The 18,447-nt window shown below is 49.5% G+C and overlaps 2 protein-coding genes across 5 annotated transcripts in view; one reads left to right on the top strand and one right to left on the bottom strand.

Moving 5' to 3' along the window:
- Positions 1–6,750, top strand: part of LOC144481796 (leucine-rich repeat transmembrane protein FLRT1-like) — a 58,119-nt gene extending 51,369 nt beyond the window's left edge. For 3 of the 4 annotated variants that reach the window (XM_078200934.1, XM_078200933.1, XM_078200935.1), the window contains exon 2: positions 2,463–6,750. In XM_078200934.1, the coding sequence (XP_078057060.1) occupies positions 2,528–4,459 (1,932 nt within the window). In that variant the 5' untranslated portion in view covers positions 2,463–2,527 and the 3' untranslated portion in view covers positions 4,460–6,750. The remainder of the gene's footprint in view (positions 1–2,462) is intronic. The other variant, XR_013495780.1, reaches the window with a different exon arrangement.
- Positions 1–18,447, bottom strand: part of LOC144481803 (ADP-ribose glycohydrolase MACROD1-like) — a 1,226,842-nt gene that overhangs the window by 1,090,293 nt on the left and 118,102 nt on the right. The gene's annotated exons all lie outside the window — the stretch shown is intronic.

The raw sequence follows: 18,447 nt of genomic DNA, 5'->3' as shown, positions 1-18,447 counted from the left end.
GTTGTGCGGGGAAACTTTTTCACGCAGAGAGTGATGGGTGCCTGGAATGTACTGGCAGTGGAGGCGGAGGAAGCAGGCGTGTTAGCAACATTCAAGATGTATCTTGATAGATACATGAACGGGAGGGGAACAGAGGGATAGAACCATATTTCGGTGCAGGCTTGGTGGGCTGAAGGGCCTGTTCCTGTGCTGTATTGTTCTTTGTTCTGTGTTGTCCAAGCACCCCATCATATGCACTGTTCATAGAGTACAGAGGGGAGAAGGAAAAGGATTTAACACCATAAGACCATAAAACACAGAAGTAGAATTAGGCCACACGGCCCATCGAGTCTGCTCTGCCATTCAATCACGGCTGATATTTTTCTCATCCCCATTCTCCTGCCTTGTCCCCGTAACCCCTGATCCCCTTATCAATCAAGAACCTATCTATCTCTGTCTTAAAGACACTCAATGACCCGGCCTCCACAGCCTTCTGCGGCAAAGAGTTCCACAGATTCGCCACTCTCTGGCTGAAGACATTCCTCCTCATCTCTGTTTTAAAGGATCGTCCCTTTAGCCTGAGGTTGTGCCCTCTGGTTCTAGTTTTTCCAACTAGTGGAAACATCCTCTCCACGTCCACTCTATCCACGCCTCGCAGTATCCTGTAAATTTCAATAAGATCCCCCTCATCCTTCGAAACTCCAACGAGTACAGACCCAGAGTCCTCAACCGTTCCTCATACAACAAGCTCTTCATTCCAGGTGTAACAATATCTTCAAAACCTTCCTATTCTCCCCGGATGATCAGACACGGAGTAGGACTCTGAAATCCTAATATGTTTTCAGCATTCTTCTAATTGTATATCAAATTTTATAGTGTTCGGTTACTGCCAGCTAGAATTAAGTTTTATCATTACGCTTTCCCGCATGGTGGTTTTTGGATGTGAATGCAGGGAATGTATCATTTTTAATGTCACTTTTACAACATTTTTATGTCGCTACTCAAGTTCCAGAGGAGTAATACTTTACCAGTGTGGCTCCTTCTGGTTTACACATCCACTTGTACTGTTCTCTGTCAGCCAACGTTCAACAGCAAACCCCATGACAGTTCAAACTGATCAAGGGGAAAACGTGGGTCTCCATCGCCACCACAATAGGATCAAGCGTCAGGTCGAGCACGAGTTGGGGCGCAACGCCACGTCTTGTCAGCTCGGATCTGGCTGGTCTCTCTCGTGGAGGCCTTGAATTGGATTTGGTTCGAATTGGGGTGGCACGGTGGGTTAGCGCTGCTGCCTCACAGCACCGGGGACCCGGGTCCAATTCCGGCCTCGGGGGTCACTGTCTGTGCGGGGTCTGCACGTTCTCCCCATCACCGTGTCTGCGTGGGTTTCCTCTGGTTTATAGTTCATAAGTTCAGAAGATATAGGAGCAGAATGAGGCCATTCGGCCCATCGAGTCCGCTCCGCCATTCGATCATGGCTGATATGCGCCTCATCCCCATTTTCCTGCCTTCTCCCCATAACCCTTCAACCCCCATTCCCAATTAAAAATCTGTCTAACTCCTCCTTAAATTTACTCACTGTCCCAGCACCCACCGCACTTTGGGGCAGTGAATTCCACAGATTCACAACCCCTTTGGGAGAAGTAGTTTCTCCTCAACTCTGTTTTAAATTTGCTGCCCCTTATCCTAAGACTATGGCCTCTCATCCTAGAATGTCCCACAAGAGGAAGCATCGGCTCCACGCTTTCTCCCACACTCCAAAGATGTGCGGGTTAGGTGGATTGGCCATGCTAAATTGCCCCTTAGTGTGCAAAGATGTATAGGTTAGGAGGATTGGCCATGCTAAATTGCCCCTTAGCGTCCAAAGATATGCAGGTTAGGTGGATTGGCCATGCTAAATTGCCCCTTAGTGTGCAAAGATGTGTGGGTTAGGTGGATTGGCCATGCTAAATTGCCCCTTAGCGTCCAAAGATATGCAGGTTAGGTGGATTGGCCATGCTAAATTGCCCCTTAGTGTGCAAAGATGTGTGGGTTAGGTGGATTGGCCATGCTACATTGCCCCTTAGTGTCCAAAGATGTATAGGTTAGGTGGATTGGCCATGCTAAATTGCCCCTTCGTGTCCAAAGATGTATAGGTTAGGTGGATTGGCCATGCTAAATTGCCCCTTCGTGTCCAAAGATGTATAGGTTAGGTGGATTGGCCATGCTAAATTGCCCCTTAGTGTCCAAAGATGTGTAGGTTAGGTGGATTGGCCATGCTAGATTACCCCTGCGGAATCAGCACGGGTAAATACCTTGGGTTATGGGAATAGGGTCTGGGTGGGATTGTGGTCGGTGTAGACTCGATGGCCCGAATGGCCTCCTTCTGCACTGTCAGGATTCTACGATTCTATGAACAGGACGGGGTGGCATGGGGAGGGGTGGCCAGTACATTATCTCATGTATATCTTGTGCTTTCTGTTCCCCCCCCCGCCCCCCGACAGATCATAATAAGTGAATGAGAAGATAAACTGCAAGTAATTTTCCCTCCAAAGGGCTGTTCCAAGCAATGGATATCAGAAAAGGTTTGTGCCTCTGGGTTATCCTACCAGCACTTTTGATGCCGTTTGTGGCGGCTACTTGTCCAAACATGTGTCGGTGCGACAACGGGTTTGTCTACTGCAACGACCGAGACTTGACATCCATTCCTGCCAAAATTCCGGAAGATTCTACGACCCTCTTCCTTCAGAACAACCAGATTAACAACGCCGGGATCCCCAACCAGCTGAGGTATCTGCTGAACATCAAGGTGATCTACCTGTATGAGAACGCTTTGGACGAGTTCCCCATCAACCTCCCCCGGTCTCTGAGAGAGCTGCACCTCCAGGACAACAACATTCGGGCCATTACGCACGACGCCCTCTCCCGGCTTCCCCTGCTGGAAAAGCTGCACCTGGACGATAACTCCGTGTCGACGGTCAGCATCGAGGAGGACGCCTTCGCCGACAGCAAGCACCTCAAACTGCTCTTCCTGTCCCGGAACCACCTGAGCAGCATCCCCACTGGCCTTCCCAAAACTCTGGAGGAATTGAGGCTGGACGACAACCGGATTGCCACCATCCCGCACTACGCTTTCAAAGGCTTGCTCAGCCTTCGGCGCCTGGTACTGGACGGCAATCTTTTAGCTAACCAAAGGATAGCGGACGAGACTTTCAGCCGGCTACAGAACTTGACCGAGCTCTCGCTGATCAGGAACTCTCTTGTTTTCCCGCCCCTGAACCTGCCTGCGTCGAACCTACAAAAGCTGTACCTGCAGGATAACCTCATCAGCTACGTCCCGGCCAACGCCTTCTCCGAGATGAGGCAGATGCAGCGGCTGGACATCTCCAACAACAACCTGACCACTCTCCCCAGGGGGGTCTTTGACGACCTGGCGAACTTGAGTCAGCTGCTCCTGCGCAACAACCCGTGGTACTGCGGCTGCAGAATGATGTGGCTCAGGGACTGGCTGCAGACCACCGCTTTTCACGTCAACGTGCGGGGGCTGATGTGCCAAGGGCCCGATAAAGTTCGAGGGATGGCGGTCAAAGACATCAGGACGGAAATGGACGAGTGCCACGAGATCAACGCGCACGGCGGCGACACGGCGGCGAAGACAACGGCGGCGGTTCGCGTGGCTACTGCCACTCAAGGAATGCGATTCACGCACAAACCCAGGCCACCCAATCTGAAGCCACCGGATTCAGCCGTGGATTATCCTTTGTCGAGAGGGCCAGGGACAAAACCCATAATCATTAACGTGATGCCCCTAACCGCGGACAGCATCCGCATCACGTGGAGGGCAACACTCCCGGTCACATCCTTCAGGCTCAGTTGGCTGAGGCTCGACCACAACCCGTCAGTGGGCTCCATCACCGAAACCCTGGTGCAAGGAGACAAGACCGAGTACCTTCTCACCGCCCTGGAGCCCAAGTCGACCTACATCATCTGCATGGTCACGATGGAGGCCAGCAACTTCTACGTGAGGGATGAGACGCCAGTGTGCGCTAAGGCAGAGACCGCGGACCTGTACAGCCCCACCACAACGCTCAACAGGGAGCAGGAGGAATCGGACCAAATGAGCCTTCCCTTAGCTGGCATCATTGGAGGCGCGACGGCCTTGGTGTTCATCGTCGTGATCCTTGCTGCTATATGCTGCTACATCAACAACAGTAGAAATGTCTTTTCGCACGACCAGGTGTACAACAGGGGCTGCAGGAAAAAGGACGATTACGCCGAGGCGGGGACAAAGAAAGATAATTCCATTCTCGAAATCAGAGGGAGTGGCTTTCAGATGATCCCCCTCAACAACCAACAGCGACCAAAGGAGGAGTATGTCATTCACACCATATTTCCGTCCAATGGGACGAGTCTTTACAAGAACACTCATAGTACAGGCCTCAGCAGTAACCGCGGTTACAGAGACGGTGGGATACCAGATGCGGAATATTCTTACACGTGATTGCGGCGATGCATCCGGATCGTCGCTGCTGCACTCCAAACAAAAGATATTAAAAAACAAACATAAAAAAAAAAACGTTAGGGATAAAACACACAAAGTCCAGCAGAAAATGCCTGGCACATATTTTGTACATTTGTCACATAATTTATATTTAATATGCTTAAATGATTAAAAAAAAAAGCAGCTGGACATTTAGAAGGAAAACACAGCTACCTAATTGTGTACAAGCCAGTTTTACTTTTCGCTTTTTGAGTTAGAAGTGGGATAAAGGATGAACGACCTCTTTTGGATGCACAGTCCTCAGGCAATGTAAAGACAGAATGCTTTATAGTGTCTCACAGGTAAACATCTTGGAGAAGAATTCACAAGCAATGACTTCCTTCACCCCCCCCCCGCACCCCCATTCTTGAGATAAATATTATATCGTCAAGCAAAAGGCCCAACACACACACAGACAGACTCACGCTCACTCACTCTCATACAGATAGACACACACTCACTCTCACACACACACACACCCACACAGATAGACTCACGCTCACTCACTCTCATACAGATAGACACACACTCACTCTCACACACACACACACCCACACAGATAGACTCACGCTCACTCACTCTCATACAGATAGACACACACTCACTCTCACACACACACATACCCACACAGATAGACTCAAACTCACTCACTCTCATACAGATAGACACACACTCACTCTCACGCACACACACACACACACACACACACACACACAGACTCACGCTCACTCACTCTCATACACACAGACTCACGCTCACTCACTCTCATACAGATAGACGCACACTCACTCACTCTCATACAGATAAGACACACACTCACTCTCACGCACACAAACACACACACAGACAGGCTCACGTTCACTCACTCTCATACAGATAGACGCACACTCAGTCTCACACACACACACAGACTCACGCTCACTCACTCTCATACAGATAGACTCACACTCACACACAGAAATAGACTCACACTCACTCTCACATACGCACACGCACACACTGACTCACACATACACAGATAGACACACACACTCACTCACTCTCATACACACACTCACTCTAGCATACACACACGCACACACAAAGACACACACTCACTCACACACACACACTCAATCACTCACATACATGCAAAGACACACACACACACACAGATAGACACACGCTCACACACACACGCTCACTCATTCTCACACTTGCACACATACACACACACACTCACTCACACACTCACTCACACATGCACACACACTCACATGCTCACTCACTCACACACATACACTCACTCTCTCACGCACACATGCTCACACTCACTCTCTCACGCACACATGCTCACACTCTCTCTATCACGCACGCACACACACACACACACACACGCTCACACTCTCTCACACACACGCACACACACACACCTGTTCCCTTGTGCAGGTCTTAAGGCTTTACCCCTCTTTCAGAACTATTTGTTGATGTTTTGTTTATTTTTTTATTCTTCTATGATATTTTTAAAAATGAGAAAAATAGTTTTAAATATTTAGTTCTTTTACTGTGTTGATTTAGGACTTTATCTTAACTGGAAGAAGAGATGGACTTTCATAGTTATTTTTAAAGGCAACTTTACTGAAGGCGATTTTTTTTTTTAAACCGAGTTAGACTTTTGCCTCTAGTTAAAAACAGTGTGTATCTAAACCACAAATTTCATGTCATTATATGTCAGGCCAAACTGGATGTCTTGTAGTTATCTGGCCAGTCATTGGAATCCTCAAATTAACCCTCTGAGGACCACAAATTTGATTTGAACAACACTGTGAACCTCGGTCGTTCTGTGCTTTCAAATTTTCCCAATTACACGAACCGTTAGAAAACCTGTATGTTGTTGCATTTGATTTAGACAAGATTGGGCTAACACTGCGTTGGTTATGAGTGGGACGCCCGGCTGCCCATCGTACAGCGCGCAGTTCGACAACAAGCAAAAGAAAAACGCAGGATATTTGTTCTGAAGAGAACAGCACAATTTCAAAAGTGTCCGAGGAAAAAGAAAATCCAGCGCTCAAAAGTGTTAACCAAGAATGAAATATTCTGCCCCAAGAAGAATTGTGACAAGGGCAACCCCAGAATGGGATGGGCGCCAGAAGGGTACACATTCGATGGGAAGCTTCTCTCATGTTGCTAAGGGTGCGCAGGTGTGTCAGTAATCTGCTGACTTAAGTTCTTAATTTAAGAACTTACTTCAACCTGAGTAAGAAGTCTCTCAACACCAGGTTAAAGTCCAACAGGTTTATTCGGTAGCAAAAGCCACGAGCTTTCGGAGCGCTGCCCCTTCGTCAGGTGACCTCACCTGACGAAGGAGCAGCGCTCTGAAAGCTAGTGGCTGTTGCTGCCAAATAAACCTTTTGGACTTTAACCTGGTGTTGTTGAGAGACTTCTTACTGTGTTCACCCCAGTCCAACGCCGGCATCTCCACACCACTTCAACCTGAGGTCAGTCTTTCAGGTAAGATGAGAGGGTGCAAAGATGAAACTGGAGACCATCCAATCAGGGGAGGTTTTTATTCATTCGTAGGACATCGGCGTCACTGGCTGGGCCCAGCATTTATTGCCCATCCCCAGTTGCCCTTGGAGGGCAGTTGAGAATCAGCCACATTTCTGTGGCTCTGGAGTCACATGTAGGCCAGACCGGGTAAGGACGGCAGATTCCGTCCCTACAGGACATTAGGTGATGGCCTAGTGGTATTATCGCGAGACCATTAATCCAGAAACTCAGCTAATGTTCTGGGGGACCCGGGTTCAAATCCCGCCACGGCAGATGGTGGAATTTGAATTCAATTTTTTTTTAAATTAAAGAATCTACTGATGACCATGAAGCCATTGTCGGAAAAACCCATCTGGCTCACTAATGTCCTTCAGGGAAGGAAATCTGCCATCCTTACCCAGTCTGGCCTACATGTGACTCCAGAGCCACAGCAATGTGGTTGACTCTCAACTGCCCTCCAAGGGCAACTAGGGAAGGACGATGAATGCTGGCCCAGCCGGCGACGCATCATGTCCCATGAATGATTAGGGAAAAGAAAATCCAGAAATGGGGTCCTTCCAAAGAGGTCTTTCCTTCAGAGGCACTTTTCCCTTTCCTTCCTTCCAACAGACTTGATCGCTGGACATTATTGATGGGGCTTTCCTGAATATTTGAGCCAGAAGTCACTTTTGTCTCCCTGACGCATAGGAACGTAGGAATTAGGAGCAGAAGTCGGCAAATTCAATCCTTCGAGCCTGGCTCCGCCATTCAATCGGGTCACGGTTGATCTGTCCCTGGTCTCAAATCCACCTCCCCGCCTGTCCCCCATATCCCCTTATGGCTTTTCTTAAAATTAGAAATAGATGTCCTTCTTGAAACCATTCAACGATTCAGACTCCCCTGCACTACAGGACATCAGTGACCCCCCGGGTTGGAGAATGACCAAGAAACCATTTGAAGCTCTGAAAACAACTTTCCTGTAAATCATACAATCATAGGACCCCCTACAGTGCAGGCCATTCAGCCCATCGAGTCTGCACCAACCCATAATCCCACCCAGGCCCTATTCCCGTAACCCCACACATTTACCTGTTAATCCGTTAAAACTGTGATTATCAAGTTACAACTGATCTTTTAAATAAATCAGACCTAATATGTGAAATGTTCCAATGCTTGTATCGCCCCGTGATATTGGAAATGAGAAATAATATTTCCACACTAATCTTAGAATCCCGACAGTGCAGAAGGCGACCATTCGGCCCATCGAAACTGCACTGACAACCAGGCCCTATCCCCGTAACCCCACATATTAGGGCGGCACGGTAGCACAGTGGTTAGCACTGCTGCTTCACAGCTCCAGGGTCCCGGGTTCGATTCTCAGCTCGGGTCACTGTCTGTGTGGAGTTTGCACATTCTCCTCGTGTCTGCGTGGGTTTCCTCCGGGTGCTCCGGTTTCCTCCCACAGTCCAAAGATGTGCGGGTTAGGTTGATTGGTCAGGTTAAAAATTGCCCCTTAGAGTCCTGGGATGCGTAGGTTAGAGGGATTAGCGGGTAAATATGTGGGGGTGGGGCCTGGGTGGGATTGTGGTCGGTGCAGACTCGATGGGCCGAATGGCCTCCTTCTGCACTGTAGGGTTTCTATGATTTCTATTTACCCGGCTAATCTAATCCCTCTGACGCGAAGGGGCAATTTTATTGTGGCCAATCAACTTAGCCCGCACATCCTTTGGGACTGTGGGGGGGAAACCGGAGCACCCGGAAAAACCCACGCAGACACGGGGAGAACGTGCAACCTCCACACAGACAGTGACCCGAGCCGGGAATCGAACCCGGGTCCCTGGCGCTGTGAGGCAGCGGTGCTAGCCCCACTGTGCCACCGCGCTGCCTCACGAGGTTTACATTAACACTTGCAATGAAGTTACTGTGAAAATCCCCCAGCCGCCACACTCCGGAGAATTTAGCACGGCCAATCCACCTAACCTGCGCATCTTTCGGACTGTGGGAGGAAACCTGAGCACCCGGAGGAAACCCACGCAGACACCGGGGGGAGAACGTGCAGACTCCGCACAGACAGTGACCCGAGCCGGGAATCGAACCCGGGTCCCTGGCGCTGTGAGGCAGCAGTGCTAGCCCACTGTGCCACCGTTCCGCGAACGCTAATGATAGCGTTATTGCTGCAAATATTATCTAACTTTACACCACCGTTTCCCCGGCCTTAATTTGTTTTTAAGTAACTATGAAGTATTGATTTTTTTTGAACATCGGGCCACTTCCCTGTCTCCTGACCCACATCACCCCCATTACTGTGAAATTATTTTCAAAATATTAATGAACAGGGCTGTCTGTAACGCAGCAGAATATTGCTGAGAGCGAGTATCAGGAACTGTACCGACATCCAACAGAGGCTGAATGTTCTGCGGCATGGCTATTCGGGCAACGATACACACGAGACGGTCAGACGCTATGTCTAGACTGTGGTGTCTGTCATTTGGTCCAGATGGAACCACCCAAATTAAGAGGTATATGACAGTAATTTTAGTATATATATTATGTATATATATATACACACACACATATTTTATCTGAATATCCTTAGAAGAGAGCAAAGGAGTGTGGGGCGGTACGGTGGCTCAGTGGTTAGTATTGCTGCCTCACAGCGCCAGGGGCGTAAATTCAATTCCGGCCTCGGGTGACCATGTGGAGTTTGCACGTTCTCCCCGTGTCTGCGCGGGTTTCCTCCGGGTGATCCGGTTTCCTTCCACAGTCCGAAAGATGTGCGGGTTAGGTGGATTGGCCATGCTAAATTGTCCCTTAGTGCCCAAAGAAGAAGAAGAAGAAACCCTACAGTGCAGAAGGAGGCCATTCGGCCCATCGAGTCTGCACCGACCACAATCCCACCCAGGCCTTACCCCCACATATTTACCCGCTAATCCCTCTAACTACGCATCTCAGGGACAATTTTTAACCTAGCCAATCAACCTAACCCACACATCTTTGGACTGTGGGAGGAAACCGGAGCACCCGGAGGAAACCCACACAGACACGAGGAGAATGTGCAAACTCCACACAGACAGCGACCCGAGCCGGGAATCGAACCTGGGTCCCTGGAGCTGTGAAGCAGCAGTGCTAACCACTGTGCTACTGTGCCGCCCGATGTGTGGGTTAGGTGGATTGGCCATGCTAAATTGCCCCTTAGTGCCCAAAGATGTGCAGGTTAGGTGGATTGGCCATGGTAAATTGTCCCTTAGTGCCCAAAGATGTGTGGGTTAGGTGGATTGGCCATGGTAAATTGTCCCTTAGTCCCCAAAGATGTGTGGGTTAGGTGGATTGGCCATGCTAAATTGCCCCTTTGTGTTCAAAGATGTGCGGGTTAGGTGGATTGGCCATGCTAAAATTGTCCCTTGGTGTCCAAAGATGTGTGGGTTAGGTGGATTGGCCATGCTAAATTGCCCCTTAGTGCCCAAAGATGTGTGGGTTAGGTGGATTGGCCATGCTAAATTGCCCCTTAGTGTTCAAAGATGTGCAGGTTAGGTGGATTGGCCATGCTAAATTGTCCCTTAATGTTCAAAGATGTGCGGGTTAGGTGGATTGGCCATGCTAAATTGCCCCTTAGTGTCCAAAGATGTGTAGGTTAGGTGGATTGGCCATGCTAAATTGCCCCTTAGTGTCCAAAGATGTGCAGGTTAGGTGGATTGGCCATGCTAAATTGTCCCTTAATGTTCAAAGATGTGCGGGTTAGGTGGATTGGCCATGCAAAATTGCCCCTTAGTGTCCAAAGATGTGTAGGTTAGGTGGATTGGCCATGCTAAATTGCCCCTTAGTGTCCAAAGATGTGCGGGTTAGGTGTATTGGCCATGCTAAATTGTCCCTTCGTGTCAGGGGGATTAGGAGGGTAAATATGTGGGGTTACAGGGATAGGACTTGAGTGGGATTGTTGTCAGTGTAGACTCGATGAGCCAAATGGCCTCCTTCTGCACTGCAGATTCTAGATTCTATGATAATTAACCCTTAAATTATTCATTTTAAAATGCACCGCAGAAAGAGACAATCCAGTCGGATATTATGCAAAGATTTGGTGTCATGTTCACCACAGCATGGTGGGCCGAAAGGCCTGTTCCTGTGCTGTAATGTTCTACGTTCTACGAAGAGAAGGCTCGCAGAGACATTATAACAGCGGATGCTGCCTACAGTCCGGGCATTAGAGGTCCCTTTGTGTTTTATTTATTATTGTCACAAGTGGCTTACATTAACACTGCAATGAAGTTACTGTGAAAATCCCCTAGTCGCCACACTCCGGCGCCTGTTCGGGTTACACTGAGGGAGAATTTAGCACGGCCAATCCACCTAATCTATACATCTTTGGACACTAAGGGGCAATTTAGCATGGCCAATCCACCTAACCTGCCCATCTTTAAAGTTTAAAAGTTTATTTATTAGTGTCACATGTTGGCTTTTATTAACACTGCAATGAAGTTACTGTGAAAATCCCCTTGTGGCCACACTCTGGTGCCTGTTCGGGTAACACTGAGGGAGAATTTAGCATGGCCAATCCACCTAATCTATACATCTTTGGACACTAAGGGGCAATTTAGCATGGCCAATCCCCCTAACCTACACATCTTTGGACACTAAGGGGCAATTTAGCATGGCCAATACACCTAACCCGCACATCTTTAAAGTTTAAAAGTTTATTTATTCGTGTCACAAGTTGGCTTTTATTAACACTGCAATGAAGTTACTGTGAAAATCCCCTTGTGGCCACACTCTGGTGCCTGTTCGGGTAACACTGAGGGAGAATTTAGCACCCTAACCAGCACGCCTTTTGGACTGTGGGAGGAAACCAGAGCACCCGGTTTCAGCCACGCACCATATCCAATGTCACCAACAGGACACAAAATTAAATGCGGTTCAGATCCCCAGCACCATTATTTGAGAGAGAAATGTGAATTTTCTTTGCCTTTGAAAGTGGCAGCTCACCTCATTGTGGTGTGGTTGTATTTACAAAAAAAGACTGGGCAAACAAGGATGAAAATGTGCTGCTGATAATCTTCACACCAAACAGGAAACCCGGCAGATCTCAATCCCACTGGTCCGATTTGCCGACTGTACCGAGCAGTCAAATGCAGATGACAACCTGCGCCAGTGCCTGGTCGCTCATCCGAGCGCCCAGCATCCTGCACCCTACGCACGCAGTGAGACTGGTTCAGAGAAGCTGCATCTTCATATACTAGGCTGCTGGCTGGCAGTGGTGGGCATTGCTGCCTCACAGTGGGTTAGCGCTGCTGCCTCACAGTGGGTTGGCGCTGCTGCCTCACAGTGGGTTGGCACTGCTGCCTCACAGTGGGTTGGCGCTCCTGCCTCACAGTGGGTTGGCGCTGCTGCCTCACAGTGGGTTGGCGCTGCTGCCTCACAGTGGGTTGGCGCTGCTGCCTCACAGTGGGTTGGCACTGCTGCCTCACAGTGGGTTGGCGCTCCTGCCTCACAGTGGGTTGGCGCTGCTGCCTCACAGTGGGTTGGCGCTGCTGCCTCACAGTGGGTTGGCGCTGCTGCCTCACAGTGGGTTGGCGCTCCTGCCTCACAGTGGGTTGGCGCTGCTGCCTCACAGTGGGTTGGCGCTGCTGCCTCACAGTGGGTTGGCACTGCTGCCTCACAGTGGGTTGGCGCTGCTGCCTCACAATGGGTTGGCACTGCTGCCTCACAGGCGTCAGGGATCCGGGTTCGATTCCTGGCTTGGGTCACTGTCTGTGCGGAGTCTGCACGTTCTCCCCCCGTGTCTGCGTGGGTTTCCTTCCGGGTGCTCCGGTTTCCTCCCACAGTCCCGAAAGACGTGCTGGTTAGGTGCCTAAATTTCCCCCTCAGTGTAACCCGAACAGGCGGCAGAGTGTGGGCGACTGGGGGATTTTCACAAGTCACTTCATCGCAGTGTTAATGTGAGCCTGCTTGTAATAAAATAAGAAATAAAGAAATAACAAAGGCACCTCTAAGGCCAGGGCTGTAGGCAGCACCTGCTGTTATAATGGGCGGGATTTTATGGCCTCACTCGGGCAAGATGGTAAAATCCCGCCCGAGGCCAAGGGAAATTTCCGTTCTGCGAGCCTCGCCCGCCCCGAATCTGGCGAGGCGGTCAAATTCCGGCCAATGTCTCTGCCAGCCTTCATTTCATAGAACGTAGAACAGTGCAGCACAGGAACAGGCTCTTCGGCCCACAATGTTGTGCTGTACATGACGCCCAGATTAAACTGATCCATGCTCCCTGCCCTTGGTCCATATCCCTCTATTCCTTCCATATTCATGATTTGATTTGATTTATTGTTGTCACATATATTAACACAGTGAAAAGTATTGTTGATCTGAACAATATGTATAAGTATGCGCTTATCTAAAAGCCCCTTAAACACCCCTATCGTATCTGTCTCCACCACCACCTCTTTCAAGTTTTAAAGTCTATTTATTATTGTCACAAGTAGGCTTACATCAACGCTGCAATGAAGTTCCTGTGAAAATTCCTTACTGGCAGTGCATTCCAGACACCTGCCACTCTCTGTGTAAAAGATTTGCCCCTCACATCTTCTCTGACCTTCCCCCTCCCCCCCCCTCACCTTAAGTCCATGGCCCCGAGTATGAGACATTTCAACTCTGGGGAAAAAGATTCTGACTGTCAACCCTATCTATGCCGCTCATAATCTAATAGAATTATAGAATCGCTACAGTGCAGAAGGCGGCTATTTGGCCAATCGAGGCTGTACCGACCACAATCCCACCCAGGCCCTATCCCCATAATCTCATGCATTTACCCGAGTTCGTCCCCCTGACACTAAGGGGCAATTTACCATGGCCAATCCACCTAACCTGCACATCTTTGGACACTAAGGGGCAATTTAGCACGGCCAATCCACCTAACCTGCACATCTTTGGACACTAAGGGGCAATTTAGCATGGCCAATCCACCTAACCTACACATCTTTGGACACTAAGGGGCAATTTAGCATGGCCAATCCACCTAACCTACACATCTTTGGACACTAAGGGGCAATTTTGCACGGCCAATCCACCTAACCTACACATCTTTGGACACTAAGGGGCAATATAACACGGTCAATCCACCTAACCAGCACATCTTTGGACACTAAGGGGCAATTTAGCATGGCCAATCCACCTAACCTACACATCTTTGGACACTAAGGGGCAATTTAGCATGGCCAATCCACCTAACCTGCACATCTTTGGACACTAAGGGGCAATTTAGCACGGCCAATCCACCTAACCTGCACATCTTTGGACACCTAAGGAGCAATTTAACACGGTCAATCCACCTAACCAGCACATCTTTGGACACTAAGGGGCAATTTAGCATGGCCAATCCACCTAACCTACACATCTTTGGACACTAAGGGGCAATTTAGCATGGCCAATCCACCTAACCTACACATCTTTGGACACTAAGGGGAAATTTAGCATGGCCAATCCACCTAACCTGCACATCTTTGGACACGAAGGGACAATTTAGCATGGCCAATCCACCTAACCTGCACATCTTTGGACACTAAGGGGCAATTTAACACGGCCAATCCACCTAACCTGCACATCTTTGGAGTGTGGGAGGAAACCGGAGCACCTGGAGGAAACCCACACAGACACGGGGGAAAACGTGCAGACTCCGCACAGACAGTGACCCAAGCCGGGTTTATGGACATCGACTTTACAGACATATTTTATTGACTTAATCGACTTCTTCATGCTTTAAGCTGAGTCATTTTGAAAATCTCGTGTGCCCGCGAGCTGCATTTGAAATCATAGAAACATAGAAATCATAGAAACCCTACAGTGCAGAAGGAGGCCATTCGGCCCATCGAGTCTGCACCGACCACAATCCCACCCAGGCCCTACCCCAGTTTCCCTACATATTTACACACTAATCCCTCTAACCTACGCATCTCAGGACTCTAAGGGGCAATTTTTAGCCTGGCCAGTCAACCTAACCCGCACATCTTTGGACTGTGGGAGGAAACCGGAGCACCCGGAGGAAACCCACGCAGACACGAGGGAGAATGTGCAAACTCCACACAGACAGTGACCCGAGCCGGGAATCGAACCGGGGTCCCTGGAGCTGTGAAGCAGCAGTGCTAGCCCACTGCGCCACCGTGCTGCCCTTTGCTGCGACATCAGTTAACAAAATGGAAAATAAATATTACCCCCTCAATGCCTGAGTGAGCCGGGCAAGTTAAGGAGATCCCAAGCTGGGTCTATTACAGAGACAGAATGCAAGTAATGAGGCGGTGTGCCCCGCAGGCAACCTAATCGACTGGCACCTCCTCGCCAGGCTGGCACACGGACGCTTAGAGAAGTTAACTAGGAGGGGGAGGGAGGGGAACTTGGCACTGCTGCAGCAGCGTCTAGCTCAGCAAAAAAAAGGGACTCCCATCAGATTAGATTCCTGCTGGCGTGAGGTATCCAAACCTGACAACAACAGGTCTCAGAGCAGGCAGCCCGGCCCCTGGGCTAACTTCCACACGCACTTGATTTGGTCGAATTGATGTTTGCTCATCTCATCTCCTGTTCCTCCTACGCAACATTGCGTTTTGGACTCAAAGCAGCCTCGCACATCATTTGTACCTCAGCAGGTTCTGCAGTCAGGAAGTGAGCTGCACAGTTTGATGATTATCAACTCCAACCCTCCTTCCATCTCACAAGGTGGTGCAACAATCTATTTGGCACGGACCAAGGGCAGGAACGCTGAAGCTTTTACATTTTCCTGAAGCACTCTCCAGCACAGCGCATTTGCATTTCTGACCGATCGATTCAAAACCTACTTTTTATATTCTTTCACGTGATGTGGGCGTCATTGGGTGCCCGTCCCTAATTACCCTCGAGAAGTGACCATGCGCAACAAAGTTCCTTTCAATTTTCTTACTCTGCACGGTTAGCGCTGCTGCCTCACAGCGCCAGGGGCCCGGGTTCGATTCCCGGCTTGGGTCACTGTCTGAGTGGAATCTGCACGTTCTCCCCGTGTCTGTGTGGGTTTCCTCCCGCAGTCCAAAGACGTGCAGGTTAGGTGGATTGGCCATGCTAAATTGCCCCTTACTGTCCAAAGATGTGCGGGTTAGGAGGATTGGCCAAACTAAATTGCCCCTTAGTGTCCAAAGATGTGCAGGTTAGGTGGATTGGCCATGCTAAATTGCCCCTTAGTGTCCAAAGATGCGCGGGATAGGTGGATTGGCCATGCTGAATTGCCCCTTAGTGTCCAAAGATGTGCGGGTTAGGTGGATTGGCCATGCTAAATTGCCCCTTAGTGTCCAAACATGTGCGGGTTAGGAGGATTGGCCAAACTAAATTGCCCCTTAGTGTCCAAAGATGCGTAGGTTAGGTGGATTGGCCAAACTAAATTGCCCCTTAGTGTCCAAAGATGTGCAGGTTAGGTGGATTGGCCATGCTAAATTGCCCCTTAGTGCCCAAAGATGTGCAGGTTAGGTGGATTGGCCATGCTAAATTGCCCCTTAGTGTCCAAAGATGTGCAGGTTGGGTGGATTGGCCATGCTAAATTGCCCCTTAGTGCCCAAAGATGTGCAGGTTAGGTGGATTGGCCATGCTAAATTGCCCCTTAGTGTCCAAAGATGTGCAGGTTGGGTGGATTGGCCATGCTAAATTGTCCCTTAGTGCCCAAAGATGTGCAGGTAGGTGGATTGGCTATGCTAAATTGGCCCTTAGTGTCTAAATATGTGTGGGTTAGGTGGATTTACCATATTAAATTGCCCCTTACTGTCCAAAGATGTGCAGGTTGGGTGGATTGGCCATGCTAAATTGCCCCTTAGTGTCCAAAGATGTGCGGGCTCGGTGGATTGGTCATGCTAGATTGCCCCTCAGTGTCAGGGAGGTTAGTATGATAAATATGTGGGGTTAAGGGGATAGCGCTGGGTGGGATTGTTGTCGGTGCAGACTCGATGGAACGAGGTGATTCACCCACCTTCTCAGGGCAATCAGACAAAGTTTGGCCGGAGAAGCCCACCTCCCTCAGGGTGGCGTTTGAAGAGGTTCGAGAGTTCTGATTCATTTTGTTTTACCATCAACAAAATCCAATCACAGAACTGTCCAAAGGTGTGCGGGTTAGGTGGTTTGGCCCACAATCCCACACAGTTCCTATCCCCATAACCCCACCTATTCACCCAAGCCAGTCCCCCTGACACTCAGGGGAAATTCAGCATGGCCAATCCACCAAACCTGCACATCTTTGGAGTGTGGGAGGAAACCGGAGCACCCGGAGGAAACCCACGCAGACACGGGGGGAGAACTTGCCGCACAGACAGTGACCCCAAGCCGGGAATCGAATCAGGGTCCCTGGCGCTGTGAAGCAGCAGTGCTGACCAATGTGCCGCCGCCAATCGGCAACAGGAGGCAACCCTCGGGGAAGCCAAAGATTAACACAACTCACTTCTCATCTGTTTAGCGCTATAATAATGCCTACTGACAGACTGCCACATTTATACAGATAACAGCCTCGCCAGAACAGCATTCAAGGGACTTTTGTAAATCAGGAAATTTTCACTGACAAATAAAATTTGCTGTATCCTCAGAGGACTCAAGTTGCTGCAAATTTAAAATGACTGCATTGAAAGTCTCTTCAGGTTCACAATATGCAGCAAAATCGCTTGTTGCTCATCAAAGTTATTTCTTTTCCCCGGTGTGCAAAGTATTCTTTGTCCTTACATTTCCTGAATTGCAGTAAGAAGAATAGTTACACTTCTCTCCGTAACACGAATCCCAGACTAAGCAATTACTGAAGTAAAGCAACCACTTAAATTGGATCAAATTCTTAGCTATGGTACACAATGTACTGTTAAAAGAAAAACGGGCTGCTTAGCGCTGCTGCCTCACAGCGCCAGGGACCCGGGTTCGAATCCCGGCTCGGGTCACTGTCCGTGCGGAGTCTGCACATTCTCCCCCCGTGTCTGCGTGGGTTTCCTCCGGGAGCTCCGTTTTCCTCCCACAGTCCAGAGATGTGTAGGTTAGATGGATTGGCCGTGCTAAATTGCCCCTTAGTGTCCAAACATGTGCGGGTTAGGGAGATTGGTCATGCTAAATTGTCCCTTAGTGTCCAAAGATGTGCGGGTTAGGGAGATTGGCCGTGCTAAATTGCCCCTTAGTGTCTAAAGATGTGCGGGTTAGGTGGATTGGCCGTGCTAAATTGCCCCTTAGTGTCTAAAGATGTGCGGGTTAGGTGGATTGGCCGTGCTAAACTGCCCCTTAGTGTCTAAAGATGTGCGGGTTAGGTGGATTGGCCGTGCTAAATTGCCCCTTTGTGCACCCGAACAGGCGCCGGAGTGTGGGACTTTTCACTTCATTGCGCTGTGAATGTCAGCCTGCTTGTGACATTGAGAAATAAACTTTTGAAACGTAAACACCGGGGGATCTGCAGAAATGAACGACTTATTTCTACATATTGACGC

This window comes from Mustelus asterias, chromosome 33 (assembly GCF_964213995.1).
Source record: "Mustelus asterias chromosome 33, sMusAst1.hap1.1, whole genome shotgun sequence".
In the NCBI taxonomy this organism is placed as follows: Eukaryota; Metazoa; Chordata; class Chondrichthyes; order Carcharhiniformes; family Triakidae; genus Mustelus; species Mustelus asterias.
Note: the sequence above shows the minus strand (reverse complement) of the source record. Positions and strands in the feature narration are given on the sequence as shown.